The sequence below is a fragment of the Pholis gunnellus genome (assembly GCF_910591455.1).
Source record: "Pholis gunnellus genome assembly, chromosome: 14".
Lineage (NCBI taxonomy): Eukaryota > Metazoa > Chordata > Actinopteri > Perciformes > Pholidae > Pholis > Pholis gunnellus.
Window position 1 is genome coordinate 11,812,447 of NC_136541.1, and position 24,278 is coordinate 11,836,724.

At 43.6% G+C, this 24,278-nt stretch overlaps 3 protein-coding genes across 3 annotated transcripts; 1 reads left to right on the plus strand and 2 right to left on the minus strand.

Annotated features, from left to right (window-relative positions):
* Positions 1–308: 308 nt before the first annotated feature.
* On the minus strand, positions 309–6,910 carry mfsd8l2 (major facilitator superfamily domain containing 8-like 2; the record flags this gene model as incomplete). The annotated part of the gene is made up of 11 exons (XM_079173362.1): positions 309–389; positions 1,179–1,309; positions 1,482–1,604; positions 2,537–2,750; positions 3,199–3,272; positions 4,698–4,980; positions 5,437–5,516; positions 5,742–5,861; positions 5,967–6,029; positions 6,445–6,630; positions 6,835–6,910. The coding sequence occupies 11 exons, from the start codon at positions 6,908–6,910 to the stop codon at positions 309–311; spliced, it is 1,431 nt and encodes a 476-aa protein (XP_079029488.1).
* Positions 6,911–8,269: 1,359 nt separating this feature from the next.
* Positions 8,270–11,211, plus strand: kcnmb3 (potassium calcium-activated channel subfamily M regulatory beta subunit 3). Its single transcript, XM_079174022.1, has 4 exons — positions 8,270–8,410; positions 9,177–9,380; positions 9,577–9,751; positions 10,365–11,211. Exons 1-4 carry the CDS (start codon positions 8,355–8,357, stop codon positions 10,731–10,733), a joined length of 804 nt encoding a protein of 267 aa, XP_079030148.1. The 5' UTR covers positions 8,270–8,354; the 3' UTR covers positions 10,734–11,211.
* Positions 11,212–12,824: 1,613 nt separating this feature from the next.
* Positions 12,825–23,975, minus strand: LOC306706713 (phosphatidylinositol 4,5-bisphosphate 3-kinase catalytic subunit alpha isoform). The gene is made up of 21 exons (XM_079173876.1): positions 23,674–23,975; positions 22,314–22,729; positions 21,919–22,128; positions 21,553–21,803; positions 20,949–21,194; positions 20,653–20,738; positions 20,443–20,548; positions 19,434–19,586; positions 18,806–18,940; positions 18,484–18,608; positions 18,291–18,372; positions 17,939–18,103; positions 17,734–17,837; positions 17,146–17,317; positions 16,165–16,271; positions 15,724–15,845; positions 15,260–15,338; positions 14,888–15,058; positions 14,590–14,707; positions 14,346–14,497; positions 12,825–14,233 (listed from the first exon to the last, which is right to left on the minus strand). Exons 2-21 carry the CDS (start codon positions 22,663–22,665, stop codon positions 13,963–13,965), a joined length of 3,207 nt encoding a protein of 1,068 aa, XP_079030002.1. The 5' UTR covers positions 22,666–22,729; positions 23,674–23,975; the 3' UTR covers positions 12,825–13,962.
* Positions 23,976–24,278: the final 303 nt, after the last annotated feature.

Below are 24,278 nucleotides of genomic sequence, written 5' to 3' on the forward strand. Positions count from 1 at the left end.
TCATCTTCAATTACGCCTCTGAATATTCAATATGGGAGCAATGGTGCCCCCTTGTGTAAAGGACAATAAATAGTCTGATATGCATTGAAGATGGATTCTAATAACATCTGATTGCTGAGAGGTTGTACAAAGTGTTTTTACCTGTGTGATCACCTCTCTGGCAGGTTCTGAGGTACAGTACGAGTTTTGAACATTTTTATTCCACACTCATACATTTTCCTCTGCAGTAAACTTGTATTGATTCAGAAGTGAAGGGCAATCCCTCTGTCTCTCTTCAGCCTCTCGGGCTCTCCACACAGACTGCAGCTCTATCCTCCGCTGTCTGAGCTCTGGGCGCTCTGCACGGCCCTGGGCTCCGTCAGGCGGTCGTATGACAGCGCTGTCATAACCTGAGAGAACGAACAGCGTGATATGGCTTTAGAGAATAGAGAGCACCGAGTAATAAGCAGCGGCTATCAAAGACATGCTGAGATAAGGATTTTACTGGCAAGTAGCCACTGTTTTATTTCCGTTTGTGTAAGTGAAAAAAGGCGTTGGATGGATTCTAATAGAGAGGACACATCATGTACCGAGTGGGGTAGGAAAGAAGAAGCACTGTGTTAAAGCATTAACTATGTCAATTCCAGCTCATTGAGAGTAGCGCTATACCTCCCTGTGGAACAAAGATATTGTTTACACGTTGGTATTTGTATGGATTAAACATAATATAACATGTTAATTCTCCAGCTTTAGAGGTGCTGGTAGATGGATTTTAAATAAGAAGCTACAGCCAGGAGAAGCTTAGATAGCAGCTGACATTTAGCCCGGCTCTGTTAACACAATATATATTGTTGATTTAACCACACCATTTTTTTTGTACTTCAGCCATTGTATGGTTCAAACAAATAGTGAGCTTTAGGTGGATTTTGGTCATTATTGATCTTCCCAAATACTCTCTTCAAGAAAGCCATTAAGCATATTTCTCACTGTTGCTGTAAGATTTAAATCCAAGTTTTCAGATGCTTTAAAAAAAAGGTTACGGATGCTTTTATAGGAATTTCTTAAAGAACACAAGACAGCTTGCCATTTTCAGTCTTAACGCTAAGCTAAGCTAACCAGCTGGTGGCTTCAACTATTGCAAACATGAGAATCGTTTCATCATCAGTTTGACGCTATTTAATGAGCTGTGCTCTACTTACTGTGATCAATATGAGAAGAGCTAGCATCATGCCCAGCATTAAGTACAAATTATTGGTCAGTCCTCCGGCCCACAAAGGACCCAAGATGGTGGCCAAGCCCCCGACTGAGCGTCTGACACCTTGACTGAATCCTTTTGGTGAGGCGTCACAAAATAACGACAACATTATTTATTTCAAACATTGAAATATGGCAAGTTAAAAAAAAAAAAGCATGTACTACTGTTTCTTTGCATCGCATATGCTGAGCAGCAATCTGTTGTTTGAATATGTTGAATCGTGCAAACAGCCGTTAAGCAAGCCAACCTTGTGTTTTCTCTGCTGTGACTTTGGAGAAGAGAGACACCTGAGACACGGCCACGAAGGGAAGGCCCAGCAGCTGCAGAAACACTCCGATGATGAAGCTCGACAGCTCCCATCCATATCCACCTGGCGGGATCGGAAAGATAATACCCTGGTATTAGGCCCATTGAATTATAGTAGTTTGCCCTCATATTATATGGAACATATCATGAAACAATTACATTTACTGACTGTAATCTAACTCCACCGCTCACGTACATTAAATAAATATATATCAGTAGATCTCTTAGCTGTTAAATTATTATTATACATTTTTTTTATGACACGTGGTGGTAAGGACTCAATGCCTGCGTCAGATCATACTTTAGTTATCCATCCCTTCTCTCGGTTTTTAAGTTCCTTCCACAAATGGGTTGGCACCACCAGCGATGGCTCTATCTGCGAGCTAAACCACTGCCAAGCTGGCAGCCGCTAGATATTTGTTCTCTGCTGCTTCGCAACATGCACATGTTTGTGTGAATATGTGCCCACTCCACTGTTGGATGTTCCTTTCTGTAATCAAATAATCAAAATTAAATTTCACCAATCAAAAGCTTTTCTCAGTTGTCCAAGAAAAAACGTATTTCTCATCCGGTATCTGCCTTTAAGGTTTCATTTCTTTGCTTGGTTGTTTTCACTGTAACTGTAACAAATAGCAAACAAAAGTAGGATACGCTCTAACAAATAGCATTTTTGTCTAATTAGATTACTGTAATCCTTTTATACGTACTCAGGCACTCCCCAGCTCCAGCACCTGTCACTTGTAATCAGAGCGATAAACGTGACGAACTGCAACAGACGCGGGCCAACATGAACATACAGGATCCAGTTTGCCTGTATGATCTCCTGAATGATATCATTTACAGGGCACATTCAATTCATCCGGTGTGAAACCCAATATGCACACTACGCCAAACACCAGTCTCACAGAAAGGATTTGGCACGAAACCACGACGCTTTTTTAGGACTGTGTGCGCCTTTGCATTTGTGTTTGTACGTTTTCCCGGACAGGTTAGCACCTCGGGGGTTGCAGAGGAAGACGAGGCACCAGATACAAGCGACGCAGCAGATGACCAGGCCCACGGCCAGAACGACGCGGTCCGCCACCTTCCTGCTCAGCCAGCGCACAAAGAAGAAGCCCAGGATGACCTCCACCCCGCACAGGCTGTACATCAGGCTGTTGCTCAGCTCGCCAAAGCTGAAGAGGCGCTGCGTCAGAGGAGTCACCATGGTCTGAGGGATTTTAAGAAAGATGTATACGTGAGGTCAGTCAGTTAGAGAAAGTGATTCAGTCAGAGGTAGAGGAGCTGAAACATGCTCCTTTTAACTCCGTCAAAGGCTCCATTCACTCCATTCACTCCAGATCAAAAGAATGATTCTGTTTTGATATTGAAGTGATTGTCCAGGTCAGCACAACATGACTATTCAGTGGCCACATTTTAATGACAATAGCAGAAGACACTCTTCATGTTTCAGGTCTGGGACACGAGACTGATGTTGTGCATTCAGTCGTATACTGAGTGTTGAGTGATACTTGATAATTTTCTTAAAGTAACAGCAGGTCTTTGCAAGCAAGGCTTAGATTGATGCAGTTTGGGTGAGACCCGGGGTAAAATAGTGTGACACTGTGTGAAATGCTTGGAAAACCCGGCTGATGGATCTCAACGGTAGCTGCTCTCACCTCCAGCGCTGTCTGATTGAAGAGAGTGATGAACTGAGCCGTGAGGAGAACAACCACCTCCTCTCTCAGGAGCTCTGCAGAGTGGAAGACAAGAGAGAGACAGAGAGATACTGAAAATGAGGAGAAAATCATATAACAAGCTCAAGTGGTGCCATTGAATTGAAAGTTTCAACGGACAAGTTTGGTTGAAATAAAGTTTAAGAAAACGTATTAATCTGAAGGTAATCTTAAAACTGAAAGAGGCAGTGATGAATCCTGGCTGCCTGTCTTTTTCTAGAGATAAGTGAGGGTTCTGCTTTTTTCTGAAACATGATCACATGATGACAAGGAATATATCTATCTATCTATCTATATAGATATACTGTATATCTATATATATATATATATATATATACATAAATAATAAATTCCAAATTTTGATACCAGCTTTTTCTGGAACAACCCTTATGGAGGAGTAAAAATGAGCCGGGCTTGCTGCTAAATTTGGAAGTACGTGCCAGATGGCTGGAGGAATGGCTTGATATTACAGTGTGTGATCTACTATGGTTCCGTTCTCTCTGTTCAATGTTTTTAGAATTATCTATATGATTTTATTTTTGTGAACTACTGCATTACAGTATGCAACATAGTTCAATTCAAGAGGATCTCAAACCACTTCACCTCAGTGTGTGAGTGCTTCACTGAGTATTGTCCTCTTTTCTTTTGATTTGTTTCATTATGTGTGTCTTTTGTCGTCATTGCAATGATGGGGAACCTCAATGATTTTCGAGGCTTAAATAAATGTCTGAATTAATTAATTCCCTGGAAAGGCAAACAGACACTCCTATGTGCAAAAGCTGCAGACATCCTCCACTTTTGCTCATGAGGTGTTGTAGATTTTCTTCAAATTTAAAAAAGGAATCAATAACAAAAATGTTGACCACGTTACCAATTCTGTCTCCATTTCATCCACAAGTCAACCACAGCAACCCGGTCAATAAAAAAACGAAAGCTACAGTCCATCCCTTTGGCACATCCTCAAAAGAGTGAGAGAATCGATTTAAAGGTTTGACACACACACACACACACACACACACACACACACACACACACACAGGGACCAACACACACAAACAACGTAAAGAAAGAGTTCATCAATAACGGCACACAATATCTGCTTGCATCCCATGTACACCTACGATGACACTAATCCAATAGGACAACTGACATCATACATGCACACTCATAACATAATCCAGACACACACACACACACAAGTCCAATCAATATACAGGGAATGTGATCCGACATGCCACACAGGTCTCCTCTGAGAGACCTGAAGAATGGTAAGTGTGTGTGTGTGTGTGTGTGTGTGTGTGTGTGTGTGTGTGTAGGAAATCAATAGAGCTGATACAAAACATGTGCATTGGCACTGACACCTCATACCTGAATCCTACAAATAAGGCAGAGGAAAGATGACAGTCATCGTTCGGAACAGGCAGTCAAACCTGCTCGCTCACCTCTGCTGGCGCTGAAGCCTTTGAAGGGTTTCAAGAGCGTCGAGGCGCCGTGGACGGGCTGCGTCCCAGACGAGGTGGAGGTCTCCGATTGGTCAGAGTTGACAGCTCTGTAGGTGTGCAGCGGCTCCTCCTCGGACCCAATCAGCAGCACCTCCTCCTCATCATCATCCTCTTCCTTCATCTCCACCATCGCCGTGCCCTCCTCTGAGCTGATGGGTGGCACATCCCAGTATAGAGCCAGGACGACAAACTGGAGCAGCAGCCACAACAGGCACATGAAGATCTGCGAGTAAGGAGGAAACAGATTAAACACATCCTCAAATATTTACGTCTTTTTACAACATAAAAATCCAAGAAAACTCTCAGGAGAGATAAAGCGTTGGATATATGAAGGAGAGTGTGGAAGACAAAGCAACCTGGCACGGTGAAATATAGAGAGACGTGCAGCATCACATTATGTGAAGAAATGGAATTTAAGAGCTTTGTTATATCTCATTTAAGCTGCAACTGTTCTACAGGTGTTTTATTCAGAGACTCGTGAGGTGGAAATAGATCGATTTCAGTTGTTACGGGCCAGAGTGTTGCTGCAGGCATTTTTGTATTCTTCTGCAAAGAAGATAAAAGAAGACGTGTGAGCCAGGAGGAGTGCAGAATGTGGAGCGACTATTTCTAAAGGTTGTTTCAGTATTCATGAGGCTTTCAGAGAACCTTAGATTACTGATTATCTGGATGCTGTTACCCCAGGAGATGTATATTTGTTCACAACAAAGGGCCCCAGTTTGAAATCACACAGCCGCAGGAACAGGTTGAATGCCGGCCCTGGAGAGAGACAGGAAGCAGAACTTTAAAGAGGAGAAGGAGTAAAAACAGAGGATGTGTGGAGACGGTAGCCTCCATCTTATTGAATGTCTCCCGGTTGAAACTGAACATCAAAGAAGACATCACATCGTCTCCCGTGTCTGATATTTCTCAGAAGACAGAGGAGGTGGAGGGAGGTGAAATGACCCCCTCTCTCTGCGGTAAGATGAAGGGGGGAAAACTGACCCACAAGGAGGCCAGCTTGTCGACAGGCCATGACGGCGGCGAAGATGCCAGCGCGCTCCTCTGGCTTAGTGCTCCGAGTCAGGAAACCAAAGATGGAGGAGCCCGCTCCGGCGCCGACACCTGAGAAGGAAACAGCATCTGTCTGTGACACCTCACAGCGTGCTGATACAGTACATGCTTTGGCTGTTATTTCATGACATGCAAGCATGTGAGCGGGTGCGTCACCTGTTACAAGACGACTGGATAGCAACAGCCACTTTGAGTATCCAATAAAATACATGAAGTTACCTGAGGACCAATAAAGATGAAAGTCATGCTGAGAAATGCGTCTCCAGTGTGAAACAAACGCTTCACTTAAATACTGAAATACTAGCAGCGAAAAAAAACATGAAATATCTCAGATGGATGGCCAGGTGATGAATACATTTGACTTTTGTGCACAATTTACGGCCACTAACTTGAAGGTAACTACCATCATGCATTGCACATTCAGGCTAAACAAAGGGACATTTAGATGAAAGGAATTACCTGAAACACGGACCCTTTATAGTGCTTTACATTGAAGGTCTCTTAAGTATAGTGTTGTAAATAATGAATGAGCTCAAGTACGAGCTACAGTTTGAGTTTTACACAAACACGCAGTCATGCCAGTGGCTTCTATAATCAGGCTCTATGTGGTTTGCCTTGTGGTTTGATTACTCACCGGCAATCTCAAAAAGGTTGGAGAAAAGGATGATGGACTTTGTAGTTTGGTTGCGATCTGACCATAACCCAAAAAGTGGGCCTGTGAGCAGTCCGCTCAGACTGAAGGCAGACAGACCCAGACCCAGGAAGTAAGGGGGGGCCTCCAAAATCTGCAGATAACTCCATATTGTAGGCAGAATGACGGCTGAGACCACCAGAGGAAGCACGGAGGAGGACGAGTGTGGAGGAAAAGGAGGGGAGATGTGTAAATGACAAGCCTTGTTTACTCACACAGAGAATAAATATATTCTGTGATGAGTGCTTGAAGCCAAAATGCCTGGCAGAATCTGCTCTAATGAGGCCATTATCTCATGTCCTCAAGTCCATAAAGCTGTAATAATGAACTTACCGTACTCAATGCCGTTCAGCATAAATATCAATCCAATAGTAAGAAAAGTTAGATTCCTCTTTTGGAGATAATCCATTGTGCTCAATGACTTGCTGCCTTTTATACGCCGACCTCTTGCTGTTCAGAAATGTCGTTCAGCGGCATTATCAGATGACAGGAAACCCTGTGCGTTCAATTAGTCCAACTTGCTGCCCCGAATAGTCGGAGGAATTTGCCCCAACATTGTGAAGGTAATTTTTCGAACTTCTTAGAAACGGAGAACTGGGAACCATACGAGGCTTCTCCTGCAGAAGAAGTTTCAGCAGGGTTGAGACCTGAAAACACAGGGCAGAATACATCAAATCAGCAGCAGAAAACAACACAGTCCAGTGAGATTATTGCAGTAGTCTGTTTCCATTAGCCATTTATGTTAAAGGGGAAATTCTCTTTGAGTCACCTCCGCAGCGCAGCGCCACGCTGAGAGCCTCTCGGTCAAGGCAATGTCTCGGGTTACCAGGTGAGGTAAAGTACACTGAGCTTTATACATTTTTAATCTTGTTTTCTTCGGTTTCACCAAAAGCACTTTATTCTCCCACAGCCCGGTGAAGAAGTGTGCCGGACCTATCGGCCCTCTCGTAGGGCCGTGGATATGAATAACTTTGCCGTTCACAAACACGATGCCTCACACGCAGTAATAAAAACATACAGGGTATAAAATATATCAGAAAAACTGCAATTACATTTCCCAGAATAAGATGCCTTATTCCCCTCAAAAAATAATGCTCTTTTGAATTCAACACTGAATAAATTAGGTATGGCACTGCTGTCTGTTTTATTGAATAGTTGGCTCTATTCTCAAGCTACTGTGGTGTTCCCAGCCTTGGGCTTGTTATATTAAACTGAACTGTCACCAAGTTAATACCTCCATATGTTTCTCCAGCAAACCATGAATAATTCAAGGAGTTTGAATAACACATATAAACTTGCTCAGCAACTTGCACTCTTGACACACACTGTCGGAACAATGTGAGAGGTTTCCAGCTCGACGGGCCAACAGGATAATAAAATGTTGCAGAACAAGCATGTTTGGGTCAGTATCTGTTGTGTGTGTGTGTAAATGTGCGTAAAGATGGTTGATCTTCTACGAACATGAACTGTCATCATGCTGTTTCATTCGCTGTAGAAAGTTAATATTTAAGAATGGATTCATTCTGCTTTTCTGCTGCAGCTGAGCCTCACGGGCCCACTGAGAGGCCATTAGCATCCTACCTGTCTTACTGTACCTGTGGTGGTTCCTATAGAAACACACACGAGGGTGGAACATGTTGTTGCACTCACCTTTGAGCCTTGGTAAACAACAGGAAGTCCCAGTGAATAAACTGTAATCTGGTTCACTCACTCACCGTGCATCATCTGAGACACAAGACGATCAGCGGTTGACAGAACAGAAGGACATTTTCACTTTCAGCGAGAGAAGAGCTTGTTAGGCGGATTCATATACTCAGGACTGGGAGCTGGCTGAGACAGAGATAGGAGTGGGTATGTTCACCATCCCCATTAACATCAACCTGCAGGGTGCTCGCAGGCGGCAGACACGGTAAGAGAGGACCATCGACCGGGCGGAAAGTCTTAGAAAACACTGTTGTGACACCATTAGGTGGAGTTTTAACAAACCTCCACATTCAGAGTTCCAGCCTCTGGACACATATGAGCATGTATGACAAATTACATATGTCTGAAAAGCCAGACGCATAGTTTTGAGCAGTTTGAATTGACTAAAATCGATTTATATTGCATTAAAGGCGACCAGATTTAGCCTATCAAGGTCAGTTCACATGTCAGAAGAAGAACTACTAGGCCTTTAAAAACGAATGTCCTCTGTGAATCTGGAGGGAGCTATTTGACAAAATATTATCTGATGAGGTCACCAGGGTTCTCACTTTGGTCCTAAAACTATTACCAGAAAGTATGTGTTATTATGTGGTTGTGGAGTTTGAAAGACAAATGCTACATAGACTTAAACCTTTAGCCACAGGAGCTGCTTCCACTCCGTCCCAAAGTTTAAACTTGCAAATAAATCTCAATCTTTGAACTCGTGCAAACTATGTTTTTTATTTCAAAAACTCTAAATATGTTTGGACACTTTCAGCCCTGAAGGGAATTTTGAAAGAACAGAACATTTATCAAATGAACCAAATCATTTTATGCGTCGAACACGAAAGTTGATGAGGCATCGAATCAGAACTCTTATTTGAATCACTGTTGGATAAAATCATTACATCCCGTGTGTGTGTGCGTGTGTGTGTGCGTGTGCGTGTGCGTGTGCGTGCGCGTGTGCGTGTGTGTGTGTGTGAGTGACACAGAGAGCTCCCTCACACAGCGACAGCGCAGGAGCCGGAGTGGAGTAGCGGGGTGGATGGGCGTGGGGGGCAGCGAGCTCGGACACAGATGCCGGTGTCGAGCGTCGGGGAGGACAGAGCCGTCCTGCTGGGCTTCGCCATGATGGCCTTCTCTGTGCTCATGTTCTTTGTGGTCGGCATCACTGTGGTCAAACCTTATGTCAACAGGTGCACTCATAGTTTGTCTGCTGGTGCTGGAAGATATGTCATATGATAGACAGTCCTGTGACTTATAGCATGTGATTTTAAACAATACAATTGTGGCTGACATGTTATTGTCATTATTCATAGTTTGTCAATTGTCAATAGTTTACATGGACTGAAGATCTGGCTTGGAACGCACCAAACTGCTCTTGTTTTCCAGTAACTGGGAGGAGGAGGCCAGCTGCGTGCTGCTGCAGGCCGACATCCTGGAGGAGTGGGTGGACTGCAGAGGTGTGAGCACCGTGCCTTGCCTCAGGGTTACGGTTAACCTCACAGACTCCAATCAGAGGGCTTTTCTCCACTTAGACGAGGAGTCGGTCCTCCTCGCTCCTGAGGTAGGGATTAATGGCTGTAAATTCCAGGTTTTAGGTCATAACGTAGAGCTTTATGAGCCCCGGGTTTGAATCTGCTTCATATCAGGTGTGGCTTGTCGACTGTGAGGGAGGAACACCTGCAGGTTACTCTGAGACCTCGAGGAGAGGGTTTGAGCATTAAGACTTTATGTCTATGTGCTACAACGTTGAATTAGATCAAATCAAATTTAGCTCGCCCTGGACTCACAGTCATCCATGTTTTCATATTAGACATCTAAGCAGGGACTTGAGAAAGCACCTGTGAGAGAAGTGAAGGCAAAAAGCTGCACTGAACAAGATGACAGGATGGAAAACTACTCTGAATCCTGCACCCTTGTGAATAAGCCAGCAGATATTACTCGGGGATGCTCTTATGCTGGTCTTCTGCTCCATTCAGAACATATTTTTTCAGTGCTAGTGCAGCACATGGAGGCTAGGAAGGGCTGTTCTTTCTTTTCTTTTTTTTCAACTGACAAAATACTGAATCAAAAAAGAAACTTGCAGCTCGTCTCAGTGATTGCAATCAGTGCCGCCGGCTGTAACAAGCAGGTCACTTGATAAAAATTACACTTGAATCATATCTCTTCTTTCTCAGTGTTTCTACGTACCCAAATGTCAGATGGACAGAACAGAACTTCAGGAGGAAGTCCTGAAAGTGAAAAACAGCTTGGACACTCAGCTGGGGAGCACGTCGTCGTGCGTCACTGACCCGGCAAGGCACCCCAGGGACGTCATCCTGAGCAGGAAGTACACCTTTAAGAAAGCCCTGTTTGCATTGCTGTGGCCCTGTCTGTTGCTGGGTGGAGGAGCTCTGCTGGTGGGCCTTGTGAAGCTGACACAGTGCTTGGCCCATCTCTCCTCGGAGATGTGCAGCGAGGCTGCAGTGGGCTGGCTGACATCAAGATACACTCAGGGCAAGCTGTACGGAATCCTCCGGGTATCCAGCATGCAGTCTCCGTCATGATATCCAGTGCTTGTGCTGCGACATGTCAAAATATGTGAATATGTAACTTGTGTATAATGTGAACCGGGGCAGAAATCAGAGTAAGATTTTGCTCTTGAGTGTGTCAAAAGTCCAAGAAAGACATCATTTGAGGGTCAAAGTTCAAGACGCAATGCTATGAGAAAATAGTACGTGAAAAAGTGTGTGATTTGGAACGCAGGGTTAGTTAGTACTTGAGAATTTGTTGAATGTTACTAAAAAAAACAATTGACTCAGAAGTCAAAGTTTAGGACCATTCTTGAAAGTGTATACAGTACGGTAGAACCAGTAGAGTCTGTGTGTATTTTTGTTTTGAGAAAAAGATTTCCTTGTTTTGCACAAATTTAAGGATATTACTGAAGCTTTATCCCACATGAATGTCAATCTATTCATGAAGCACAACAGTGCAAACGCGCCTTGTACATTACATACATGTTGCTTGCAAAACAAGCAATGTAATAAAAATGCCTGGTCATCTATTTAGATAGGGAGAAATGTTTTTATTCAACAGTACAATAAATGAATGCATACAGGATTCTTTTAATCAGACATTGTCATATGAGGATAACTAAAACAAGTATTTGAAGAGGTTTTATGATATATACTCAGATGGATATATAACTAACATATGGGCTCTGGGTCTTTTAAAACATGCAGGGTAGCGTCTTCCTCCTTATTGTGCTTACAGACTTCCACTTAGGGCAAGAGATCTCCACTTGGCGTGAAGATCGTACACTGACAACAGCATCAAGTCCTTGTCCTTCATTCAACAATCCACCTCTGCTTTGTCATTCATATCATTTCAACAACTAGAAGCTGTCTACTGGGTTTTGTATGAGGATGGTGCACATTATGCATGATTCCTCCTTTTTTTTTTTTTTTTTTTTTTTTGGTTAGCAGTTACATATACGAGTTTGCTTACATTTAAAAATACAAAAATATATTACCTCTGTAGTAATTCAAGGAAAGCATTTGCACATGTAGTAGCAGTTATCAGTATCTGTTACCTTCATTGTGACTTTGTTGTACCTCACACAAGTAACAAGGTCATTTCTGTACATGAAATTCAAGTAAACAACATCAGGTCAAACAAAAAAGAAAAGAAAAAAAAAAAGGTAGATATTCGAGGACCTCATGCATAATGCAGTGTGAGAAGAAGAAACAACAATTACAAAGGGAAATAGCATCATTTAGAGAGTTCTTCAATAAAGTTTATGGGGTCTACTTTTCTCCGTTTGGGTCCGGCCCACTGCTCTGTCGCCTGTACAGAAGCACATGCATCTCGCTCGGATCGGTTTCCCGGGCGTTTTTTTTTAAGTCCGTAGCCATGTAGAGAAAACAAAAAGGTGGACTTTCAGACAGACTTGAGTGTCCAGGAAACCGGCCTGTTGTGTATCATTTGGTAAAGCTGGAACATTTACTGACCTCTTACGTATGTGTCTGTGTGCAGCGAGCGAACCTGCAAAGACTATTCTTCCACACATAAGGGTGACAATCATCGGAAAGAAGAGGGGAAGAAGACACTTGGAAGGCTGACAAAAAAGATTTCACTTCGGTTACTTTTCTTTACCTGGACGTCACGATCTGGGACCATATGGCAAAAGTGAGGAGAGAGTCTGTCTGCAGTGACCCGTCAAATGTGTGACTGAGAACAAGAAGACAGGAGCAAAACTCGACTGACCAAACATTATACAGATGGCTTAGATTGAAGCTCCAGATATAAACCTGGTAAGAAGCAAAAAGGCAGGGTCCAAAGGCGTTTCTCACAGTTCTTTTTGTTGGGAAGAAGTAGAGGATTCTGTTACAGTGCAGCATTTTTTTTTTTTTTTGTCCTCTTCCATGTACTGTCTGCACAAAGTTCACTGACACACTTGTCTGTGTGAGCATGTCGGGGGGAGATGAATGTCTCTCTCTTGTCCTACTCTGACATCAACCTTTTCTTTTTTTTTTTTCTGCAGTCTACAGTACATATTAGGAATCACAACTTGCATAGTGTAACAGCACAGCACACAAAAGGAACCCTGCACATCCCCGCCTCCCCGCCTCCCCGCCCCCCCCCCCCCACTACTGCGTTTCTTGCCTTTCATCAGCCAATTCAGAACATCTTTAACAGGTCGACCATCAGAAAGGTTTTCTCCGGTCCGTCTGTGTTCCGACTGCGCGAGGTGGACATCAGACACAAAATAATACTGATAGACGAAACGAAACAAAAACAAATACTGCAGAGATCAGTGCTATGAGTACAGACAAGAGACTTGGAATAGCCGTGACTATTTTTTTTTTCTTCTTTTCTTTTTTTTCTTTTTTTTAACAATAAGACTGCTAAATAGTGGGGTTACACATCTAGTACTTTGGCTCAGTAGAAAATAGACTCAAAAAGGAATATGTGCACCGAATGCATACAAGTCTATGGATATACTGCTGTACAAAAGTCAGTTATCTGCCGTTATTTCTAAACTGAGGACACGTCATCTGTAGGCTACAAATAAGTTGCTATTTCAGTTAGCGTTAAGTGTTAAATGCTATCTAGGTGTAACAACATGTCCCCTATCAGCTCCGCAATTGTTTTTTATGATTGTAAGGGGGTGATCTTGATTTTGTGGTCACCCGCCAGGCCTCTCTCACTGTCCCCTTTCCTTCTGTCTCAGCTAGCCTGGCCGTGTGCGCCGGTATCTCCCCCGCCTTCATCAGTTTAAAATAGGTAGTGGAAAAGAAGCAGTGAGTTCACCTTTAGAAAAACAGTCTGTGCTCATGGTACACCGCTTCATGATGTTGCTTTCTTAATGCTGATGGTTGTAGATGTACTGAAAGGAATAACGAATACAAAAAATCTAGTAGTATAGTAGATAGTTTGTTCACACAAAAGAAGGCAAACGTTGTCGAGGTCCATTACACTTGCTTAGTTCCTATGAAGAAGACTGATGAAATATGACGTCATCTGAAATTCATAGTGCAGGGAGAGAGAGAAAAGTCAGAAACCTGTAGAAACAGGAGCATTTAGGCATTATGTCCCTGAAATAGGCTCTTCTAAGCAGCCTTGTGTTGTGGTGCTCTGGCAGGTAATGTTTCAGAGTCACACGCTGGCAGAAGTATTACCAGGCCTTAGTGTGTTTGGGGAAAATACCTCGCTCGCTTCTCAATATTCTTTTGGTTCTTAGTGTGCCGTTGTTGCCACGGTCCTTTTTACTCCTCTCTTGTATTAGTCATCATTTCAGTTCATGGCATGCTGGCGGATTGTGTGGAAGATCCAGTCCATCTTGGTAGTCCAGCCGCCGTGGTGAGCGTCGTTCATCTGCTTCATGAAGTAGTCCAGGGCCTCCTGCTCCGTCTTGTCCAAGGCCAGCGTCTTTCTGATGTAAGCGATGTCGTCAAACGACTGCAGCTCGGGCATCCCTGAGCCCAGCATCATGGAGAAGAGGTTGATGAAGAGGTTGGCATGCTGCCGGATTGCCAGGTACGCCTTGTAACACATCTCCTGGAACCTGAGGGAGGAGAAAGAAAAAGAGAATACAACAAGGGATACAAGCATGGAAGAAAAGACAAGTGAGTGATATTCCACAAAATCCAGAGAAAACAAACTTTTGCTGCCGGTACCTTTCAAACTCCCTTGTTTTGGTGCACTCTTGAGTTCCTTTGCTGATAACGATCAAGAAGTCCTGTGTGAGCACAAAGGGCACGCGTTCTCTCTTGTAGCCAAACTTCTTCTTTTTGTGGTCGAGGAAATGGCCAAAGTCTATGTGGAACAGCTGTGAAAAGTAAATATGAATTAGTTTAATTTTTTTTAAAGAGAGAAACGGAAAGTACGCATGTATACACGGAGAAAAGGAATCATAATCACCTGTCCATCATCTTTGACCATGATGTTGCTGTTGTGTCTGTCCCCTATGCCCAGGATAAATGTGGCTACACAGTAGCCTGCACACGACCGCGTGAACAGATCTATGGCCTGGTCATACCTGAGAAATCAAACAAATGGAAAATAATAACAATTCAGCGGCTGTATGGAACTATTTCCATTTTTTGAATGTGTTTTTAGATAGTAAGTCTTCACATTAGTCTTTAAATTATCACTAACACCCCGTCGACACCCTTCGTGATCAGGAAAAGCTGTATAAATCACAGTTTTTGCCACTCACATCTCTCCCTTGTTCTTATCCTTGAGCCACTGATGCAGTGTGTGGCTGTTGAACTGCAGTGCCCCCTTCAGGCCTCCTTTACACTGGATCTGCATGATGGTGTGAGAGTTCCTCACCACCTCAATCAAACCCACACAGTCACCGATTGACAGACAACCGTACGGCAGCATCCTGGGGGAGGAAGGACAGGAAACATAAAGGGAGGCAGAAATAATTAGGGCAGCAGTGACGGACTACATATTAAATGACTTGTGGTGGCTTGCAGGGGTTGCCACTAATCTGCATTCAGGTACGAGTGCAGAACATGAAAGCATCCAGCGCCTGTTAATATGCACCTGCATCCTTGCTGTCATGGTGAAGTGAGGAGCCTACCTGAGATCAAGGCCTTGGTTCTGCCAGATGTTCTCCATTATCCTAATGATCTGCAGCGTCAGCATGTCCTGCCTCAGATCTGCGGAGGTAGAGAGACACGAGGAGGTAGGTGACAGTAAGGTGAATATTAGCTGCTGTGCTGCTCTTTGATCAAGTCCACGATGCATTATGGAGCAGAGCCGTCGAAGTCAATTTTGCCACAGACGGTGCAGCAAAATGCCTAAGCCGCTGCGCTCAAGTGTGATTCCAATAATGTGGCTTGTTCTTTCAGAATTCGATGTAAAGAACAGGGATGGGGTTGTGTTTGTGTGCCATCATATGCCCGACAGGCTTAGACTGAATTATGCTGCATGCTCAGCAAGAGCTTTTTCAAGTCTGTGTGTGTGTGTGTGTGTGTGTGTGCTGATACACAGCACGGGTGGGCCAATAGAGACACAAGGGAAAAACACAGAGACAAAACTCACCATCTCCATTTTTGAAGATGATTTCGTTGTTCTGAAAGAGCAGCTCTGACATCATATCTGGGTTTTCCCAGTTAAGCCATAGCGGTCGCTTGGCTGATGACATCATCCTGCATTCCTCCAGGCTGAAACAGAGACAGGGATATGTTTGAGGAGGAGGACATGTGCCTGTGCCCCCGAGTCCTGACTCAAAACAATATATACATTATTTCATCCCAAGCGAGTCATGTGGACCGCGTTTGCTGTAAAACGAGGCGGCGCTTCAAGAGCATGGAGTTCATAATGTCCCTAAATATACTCTATATACACACAAAACACTGGCATTGTGTTACATGATAACATTTTAAGCCTTCGAGGGGAAAAGGCAAACGCAACACGTGCAAAGGAAAGTAGTATTCAACGCTATTTTCCAGAGGAGGGAGTTAGATGAGAGCGCTGATGTACCGGATGTTTCCCAGCTGGTGTGCCGGATTCAGTGGAGAGGTGAAGTTCTGCAGGGCGTCCATGTAATCAGGCCTTCTCATCTGCTCCACCAGAAACTTCATTTGAACCTTAAAGAAGAGAAACCATCGCATGAGTTAATCAAACAGTAGTTTTACACAGCTGGCGACTCCCTCAGCCTGGTAGCTGTACGGTGAGTACAGTCTGCTCGCTGCTGATTTTCAACAACAAAATGATGAACCTTCACAATGAGCCGAGTGCAGCTTCTACGAGCACCCGTCTTGTGCTGTGTGCTGGTCGTTTCATCTCTGATAAAGGCCATCACTGGGTTGATAATGATGCATTAAGATATTAAGTCAATTTGCTAGTTAGCTAGCTAACCAATGCATTTGCTTAGAAACCATCACCAGGATTGATTGACACTTTATTTAGTTGCCACAACCTCCTCCTTGTAGCCAGTAAATATTAAACTGAACATTATTTGTGAGCTAGCGAACAATTTTTAAATTAGTACAAATCAGACGGTTTACTATGTCATATGTCTACAAATAATTGAATGCTGTTGATTTTTAAATAGTGGCGTATTTAAGTGAAGGCCATTATTTGCTTTATTTGAGTGCAATTATAAGAGATAGACATTTTTGCCTGATGTACCGTTTTAAAAGTAATTCCATCGTATTCTAATAAGGAACAATAATTTGCTATTGCGGCACTTTTCACTTCCTTAAACAATATATAAATATATATATATAGACTTTGAGTATGCTTGACATTATTATTAAACATGTCACAATTCACGCCAGTTTGTATTTAAGAATATTCTGTATTAAAATATGGCTATTATAGCAGCAAGCAACTGAAAAAGCAAATGTCCAAACTATCATTCTACTGTATAGTACTGTGGCCTGATTGGTCCAGATGTTGGTAAGATTAAACTCAATGATTCAGTGAATCACAATTAACAGCTGCCGGCTGTCAGATTACCTTCTGTGCCTCGTCTTTTTTCTCCTGTTTGAGGAGGTCAGTGAGATTGATGAGTTTCTCCATGGCCTCCACCTGTCTGCTCAGGTGCTTCAGATACATGCCACAAGCCCGGCAGTACGACTCCAACAGCAGCCCAAACCGCTGGCTCACTGTCTTGTTGTGCATCTCTGACCTGCACAAAGAGAGAAATAAAAATGAAGAGGCTGCCTGTGTGCTGATGGGAAATGTGTCCATCCTCAGCTGTTTTCACATAACTTTCTTGAATTTAATGCGATTGGCGACCAGCGAAACTTAAAGGGAAACTTTGCAGATTTTCAACCAGCTTTGTATCATTGCAACGTGGGTGGTATGTGCAAATGTTCGGCTTTCCTTCGTGTTCCCGGCTCCCGGAGCTGCCCGCTCATTTGCCAACGTGTGTCTGCCGATTGCTTGAAAGGCGTCATCCGGTGGCATTGCAACGATAGAAAGCTGCTTGAAAATTGGCAACCTTTCCCCCGTCAGCGGCATTCAAACATCAGTTTAACCTTTCAAGTCACATACAAACGGCTCCGCAAATTCTTGAAAGAAGACCTTTTTAAATGAACTCACTTCAAATGCCAGAAGAAAAAATGTCCTATCCTCTGATTGGTTAATGCCCTTTTCAGCAGGAAGCGTGCCAGTGGGTTATCAAGGTACTGCTCATACTTTAGCACCTGGGCAGAAAAAAAACATAGAAAATACCATAAAAAACATGTTATTTACCTAAAAACACTACTACAGTATATGAAACTGAAGCATCAACTGAACCACACACCTGAACCAGTTGAATGAGGTACTGTGAGAGTTTGTCATCAGTTAAGTATTTCTCAAGGCACTTTACGGCAAACTCTCTGATCATAGGATCAGGGAAGTTGCAATCCAGCAACTCCATGGCTTGCTCTGGCTTGATAGCAGGCCAGTCCTTCAGGAGGCAATACATCTGAAATGAAAAACAGTATATGTTTTTAGCATTCTTGCATTTATAAACAACCCTTACAATACATGAGACAGTGTGTTTTATCTGTGTAAATATCAGCTGAGGCGCATTAGTTCTACAGGCACACACCCATTTCCCAAATAATGTCCTTCAAAATAAAGGTGTGTCAGCAGTGGAAACCTGAGCTTACCTGAGCGATCTCATCTCTTGAGTTCCATTTCACAGCCAGGAGGATCTTGGGAAGGATCTCTGGCATGTTGACGCAGTCTTGTCTGAAAGAGTTTGGGGAGAGAACAACTTAGTACAATGACTTTTATGTAAAACATAATGGCTTTGTCCCCTCAGAAACCCCATATATTGGCATACAAGTGCACACCCATTACCTGTGTCTCCATAGAAAGTCTTTTTCCTGCTCAGTGATTTCAGACAGCGCATCTCTGTTACACACCTGTCGTAGCTGCTCATTGTCAGTGTCGGTCAGAGGGTTGTCACGCGCCAGTCTGTTACTCTAAGACACCATGTAACACATGTAACAGAGTAAATGAAAACTGAACAATGCCAGTGCCGTATTGTGTCACATAGAACTGAATGAAAAGGAAGTTGCTGTCTGTGGCGTGAGAGAACAACAATGTGGCGGCTGCTCAGAAGGATTATCAGATCTCAGTTAAACAAAAACACATACAGAATGAATTCTCGTTATCTTACCAAACCGGTGTGGCAGTAATTAAAGCCAAGCTCTCTGGATATATTCCAGTTTGCATGGTCCTCAATGATGGTCATTTCAGGGTACTTGACAGGGCAACTGAAATAGTCAAACTCCAGCTCCAGACAAGGGGTTTCCTGCAGCATTAGAAAGTGGTGGAAAAGGGAAAGGTGTTTACTGCAATCAAAGAAAGGTGCCTGTGTCAATGAGTATTTAATTAGGTGGGATAAGAGGCTTGGTTGATTTAACCGAAGCGGCTTAAATCCGGCTCTACAGGTCGTCTTCAGCTCGATTCAAACTGGGTCATGAGGCTTAGGGGTCAGTCGCAGACATGAGCATAATACATAGTTGAAAAGCTTTGAAAAGATTATGTTTTATGCCATGTCATTCTATCGTCTTTGAGTTTCAATACGCTGGTCCGTGTAACTGAAAGTAATCTTCTTTAACAACCTGTGTACCTTAAATGACATTATAATTCTAAGATTTTGGCACATAAGAGTTTCGCATGTTTTTTGCAAAAACATATCCTCGAGTTAACTGACACAAACAAACCTCTAAAGGAGAGCAACGTCTGTTTACATTTGAGATCTGTCCATCAAACCACTCTGTAAAGAAAGATGAGACACTCACCTTGTTGGGGTTAGAGCCTGTGACGCCGATAGGGTTGAGCAGGTCCTCCAGGCCGTGTGGGACAGGCCATAGGTTGAGCGCCATCTTCCCTGATACTAGTGTGTGGGTGTAGTCAAACAGGTTAATGTTGCCCCAGGCGAGAGGACAGTGCTCCTGCAGGAAAATACCAGAAAGATGATGCATATGAAAATGATTAGAGAGGCAACCGCTCGAGGCTATGGAACGGACGGGAGCTGTTTATTTCTCATGCTTATATTAGCTGACTGTGAGAACTGCTTTAATTCAAATAGGACTCAAACTCTTAGGGTTTGCGTGATCTTATTTGGTTGGCAATTTTTTTTTCTTCTGTTTTTCTAAATAGCCATTCAATTCATTAACGTGCCGTTGTGACCTTTATATAAAGTTGTTTTCAATAGCTAGTGGCAGAGACAACCATTACAGCGCTGGACTCAGATTACCTAACCCTGCATGAGGAGGTTCACAGGAAACCGATGTCTGTATGTGATCCAGGGTTACTGTTTTACCCTGTTGATATCAGCCTCATTGTTTACTGTTAACCCTCCCACTGCCGTGTCAAAGCTGTATTAAGTTACTGCTCATACAAACCAAACAGTTCCTACTCCTGCTGCTTCACAAGAAAGTGTTCAGCTGGTGAAACGCACTGCAGTGGCTTTTATTGCGAAGCGCTCGGACACAGGAAAGGCAATGTATTTGTCCCTAAGGTTATCGCTCTAAACTGCGTCTACGGAACATGACATTGTCATTTTTGGTACTTTTAGACGGCCGATCAGTTCAATCTATTGCAGAAAGTATTGAAACAAGAGGGAGCAACCACATCGGATCACAGCTGCTCATGGCGTGATGGAAGGACAATTACTGATTGACTTTGTTATTACAACAATGCTAGTTTGTTTGGCTGCACTGAAAGCAGACACACCAGTTGCATTTTTTGACATACTTCTTGCGAAGTAGCTGCTCGAGTAGCGTTTTAACTTTCACAGTAGCTAACCTCTTTAGCTCCCTTCCTTCCTTTCACAGAGCAGATGGAGAGGCAGAGTCGGGCAGCACGGGGGATGTCTGGAATGTACATGTCGTAGTTCAGCCACTCGTTCCACCTGGAATAAACAGGGAAGGTGCCATTAACATAATCAATCTCACTACGGTCACACAGCTCAGTGAGAGCCCAGAGTATAGATCGCCAGCCTTCACTGCGTACTACCTGGGGTTTGAGCAGGGCACGCGCTGGGTGTTGACATTGTCACACAGCTGCTCTCCACCGTGGTATATCCCAGTCCTGACGTAGATCTAGAGCAGCCACAAGAACAACCGGTAAAGATATCGCTCGCCGCATGTCTGACCGCATGAGGCGAAGAACACTGTGCTCCATCTTCTAAGAACCTCCGAGGTAGTGGAGACGTGAGATTACGGTCAGAATGTATTTGTGTCAAACCAGAACAAAGCAGAGAAGCTATAAATAAAACAAGGTGAAGCAGTCATCGCACCACACCGGTGTACCTTGTCAATGTCTCTGATGTTGACATTGACGTAAGTGGCGCACAGTATCCTGATCCTCAGCGTCCCGTTGATAGTCCAGAGAGACTTGGTGGCTGTTTCCCCATTCATGTAGGGCGTTGCTGTGGATATTCGCCTTGCATACGACGGCATAGTGAAGTTGTCAATGGGCAGCTGGGAATACAGGCTGTCTTTTGCCATTAGCATCAAGTTGGGCATCCGTCCCAACATGATACAGCTGCGCACATACTGTCAAGGACACAGAAAGTGACATTTTGAAGCAGCCATGATTGTGACATTTGGAAGCGATTCATGCTGTTTGACATTTTGAAGCCCTTTCATACAATTTCTAGGTTTATCAGCAAGTAAATTATTGGATGTTACAAGTACAACTCAGCAGTAACCGAGACATTCATTCAGTACTTATATACCAAGATGTATACCGTCTCTATTCTTGAATCAGCACATTTTACAGGCATCACATTTCGTTTCATGTCATAAATGTCAAGAACATTTGTGTTGGATGATAATTTGATGTGAAATGGATCTCTCCCCCACTAAGTACAATAGCATCAGACGCAGCACATGTGAGATTAAATTAGATTACCTTGTACTGACTCAGAGGATATTTCTCCAGTAAGTACTCGTCACAGCCACAGACTTTGAGGATGTACTTTCCCTGATACTCCTGTACACACATCTTTAACTGCTCCTGGGAGAGCAGCATGCTACGTGTCTTCTTACGGATGGCTTCGGCAATCACCTGCTCTGGCACATAGTCATGGTTGATCTTCAGGGTGTACTTCTGTTTGTCATTGCTGGGTGACACAATAACCCATATGACCACAATGATTTGACCTGAGGGAAAGAGCACAAGGGTTTAATTGGTATCATTTATGTATGCAGAGAAGGAGCAAACAAGACTACTGTAAAATGTTATAATACATTTTGAGCCCAAAGACAAATATCCCACCTTTGTCTAGCTTGTTATAGATGTGCCGGGGGAGTTCTGCAGAAGATTCTACATTGGGAGGATAGACGTACAAAGCTCTGCTGTGGGGTCCGTTAGTGTCTCTAAGGTCCACAGCCTCTTTGCAAACATTTAAAATGTTCCTTCTGAAGTCCTGCACTTCCGAGTCTTTCACCAAATCAAACTCACATATAGGCATTCCAATGGCAAAACCTGAAAGGAAGAACAAGCGCTGGATAAACACTCAACTTTTTTTCCATTTTTCATGGGAACAGTAAAACAGTATTAGGTTAATTCCCATGACTGTGGGTAATGACAACGCCAAGGGCAACACACAGTACAATAATGTATAGTACAGTGGATTGTTATGCAACTGCATACAAATTCATGAACCGTACCTATCTCTCTGTTGAGAATTTTCTCTTCTCTGTTGCCTACTGGCTCAATGACTTTGAGGAAGGCCTGGAAGAGCCGAAGATCGCACAACCTCCTGGTCTCATCGTAAAACTCCTCCCGCTCTGCCTCCTGGGTGACACTGACAAAGATGTAGGAGCTCTCCTCCTGCAGCAGATGGTAAAGAGGGTACTTCCTGGCCTCTTTGAAAAGCTCATGCTTGACTGTAATCAGCGTGGCCTCCCGGAGGCACTCCAACGTGAGAATCATGCCATTTGGCAGAAGGCAGTCCACCAGGATGCTGGGGGGCATCAAGTGCATCCCCCATAGTTCTCCCGAGGAAGGCCTTGGAGGCATGGTCGTGCCAACAAATCTGCTATTTTCAGAGTCCACTAATTATCACATGTGCAATGTCAACCAACTGCGAGAAAGAAGGAAATGGGATTATATATAAATCACTGACCCGTGCACAATAATGCAGAGTGCTTGTGGTAAACATTTGACTGAAGCAATGCTAGAGCTGCATAGTGACAGCATATAAATATGCTAAATATACACTTGTGGGGGTACCCCAATGTATCATGGGTTGCCAAAAAAAATTATATAAAATGCAGTAACAGCATAACAGGGAATGCCTGTAGCACCACTGTATATTTCTTCGTTAAGTGTTTGTGAGCCGACTGTATTGCACAAAGCCGTTATGTTGAGTTACTTTCGTTCAGTTTGACAGCGGACTGGTAGCAACACATTTATAGCCACTTAGCTGGCTAACTGTAACGATGTCACTAGCAGTAATTTAAGATGTCACTGCACACTTTCCTAAATCATTATAGCGTTAGCAAGAAACGTTAGCTTAACCTAACGACAACATTACTTGTCATCACATCAGACAGAAATATGAAAATAACTTTCGCTTAAGGGAGTGGGTGTTAAAATAACTCGTGCTAACTCAAAGAGGGCAGCACATTAACTGATACATGTCCAGTGATGTCGAATGGAAGCACTTCAAACACCATGTAAACAAACGTGTTTGCTAACAAGCATTAGCATTACACACACACATTAGTTAGTTATAGCTTGTAGCCTGGGCTTGACAGTCACCTCGACTAGTTCGTGTTATGCTGCTCGGTGGATCAACATTAGGTGTTGTTTCTTAGCTCGCTAGGAAACCATGCTAGCCAAGTTCTCTAAGCAGATCAATGTCATCTAACGCTACAATATGAACACCTCGACTGATACACACGCTACTGTTAAGTCTGGCGTACAGTTGGTCGCGTGGGTAACTGGGTAACGTTAGCTGCTTAGGATAACAGTAAAAGCGAACACACAACAAAACACGTCGGAAACAAGCACAAAGCTAACTACCTGTGTCAGATAGCTAACGCCAACCGGTTAGCCGCGAAGCTAGTAAATCCCATCCGTGCCCGCTCGGGAAGTCTCAAGCAGCGGTGCTAGCTCTAGCGTTAGTCCATCCAAACAATGACACTGAGGGGTCGGGGCAGACCCGGTGTAAGTGGAGAAACGACGCCCCTAGCTCCCAGTGATCGTGTCAATATGCTGTAGTGGAATAAGTCTATAATGCTTCATGATGTTCTTCATCGTGCTGTCCCGAAAATAAACTGAACAGTTTGGTAGCACGCTAGCTCCACATAGCTAACGATAGCCTGTTCGAAGGCTGCTAGCAGGCTCATCATCACGGACCGCCCTCCCACACAGAGTGAGTGAGCTGGTGGAGAAAGCGGTTTGTCATGAGAGGAGGCTGGGAGCAGAGACCGCTTGTTCACTGTTTACTCCATTAGGAAATTAAATGCCTCTTAAGAAATACAACTAATTAGTACATGAGAAATAAACTCTGTTGCCAGAGACAGTCATTAGCAGAGCCGAAAACAATCCTGTCAGAACAAGCATGTGTGTGTGTAGGGAGCCCCCTAAATAAATCACTGGTAGTTGTATGATTCATACATTTTATT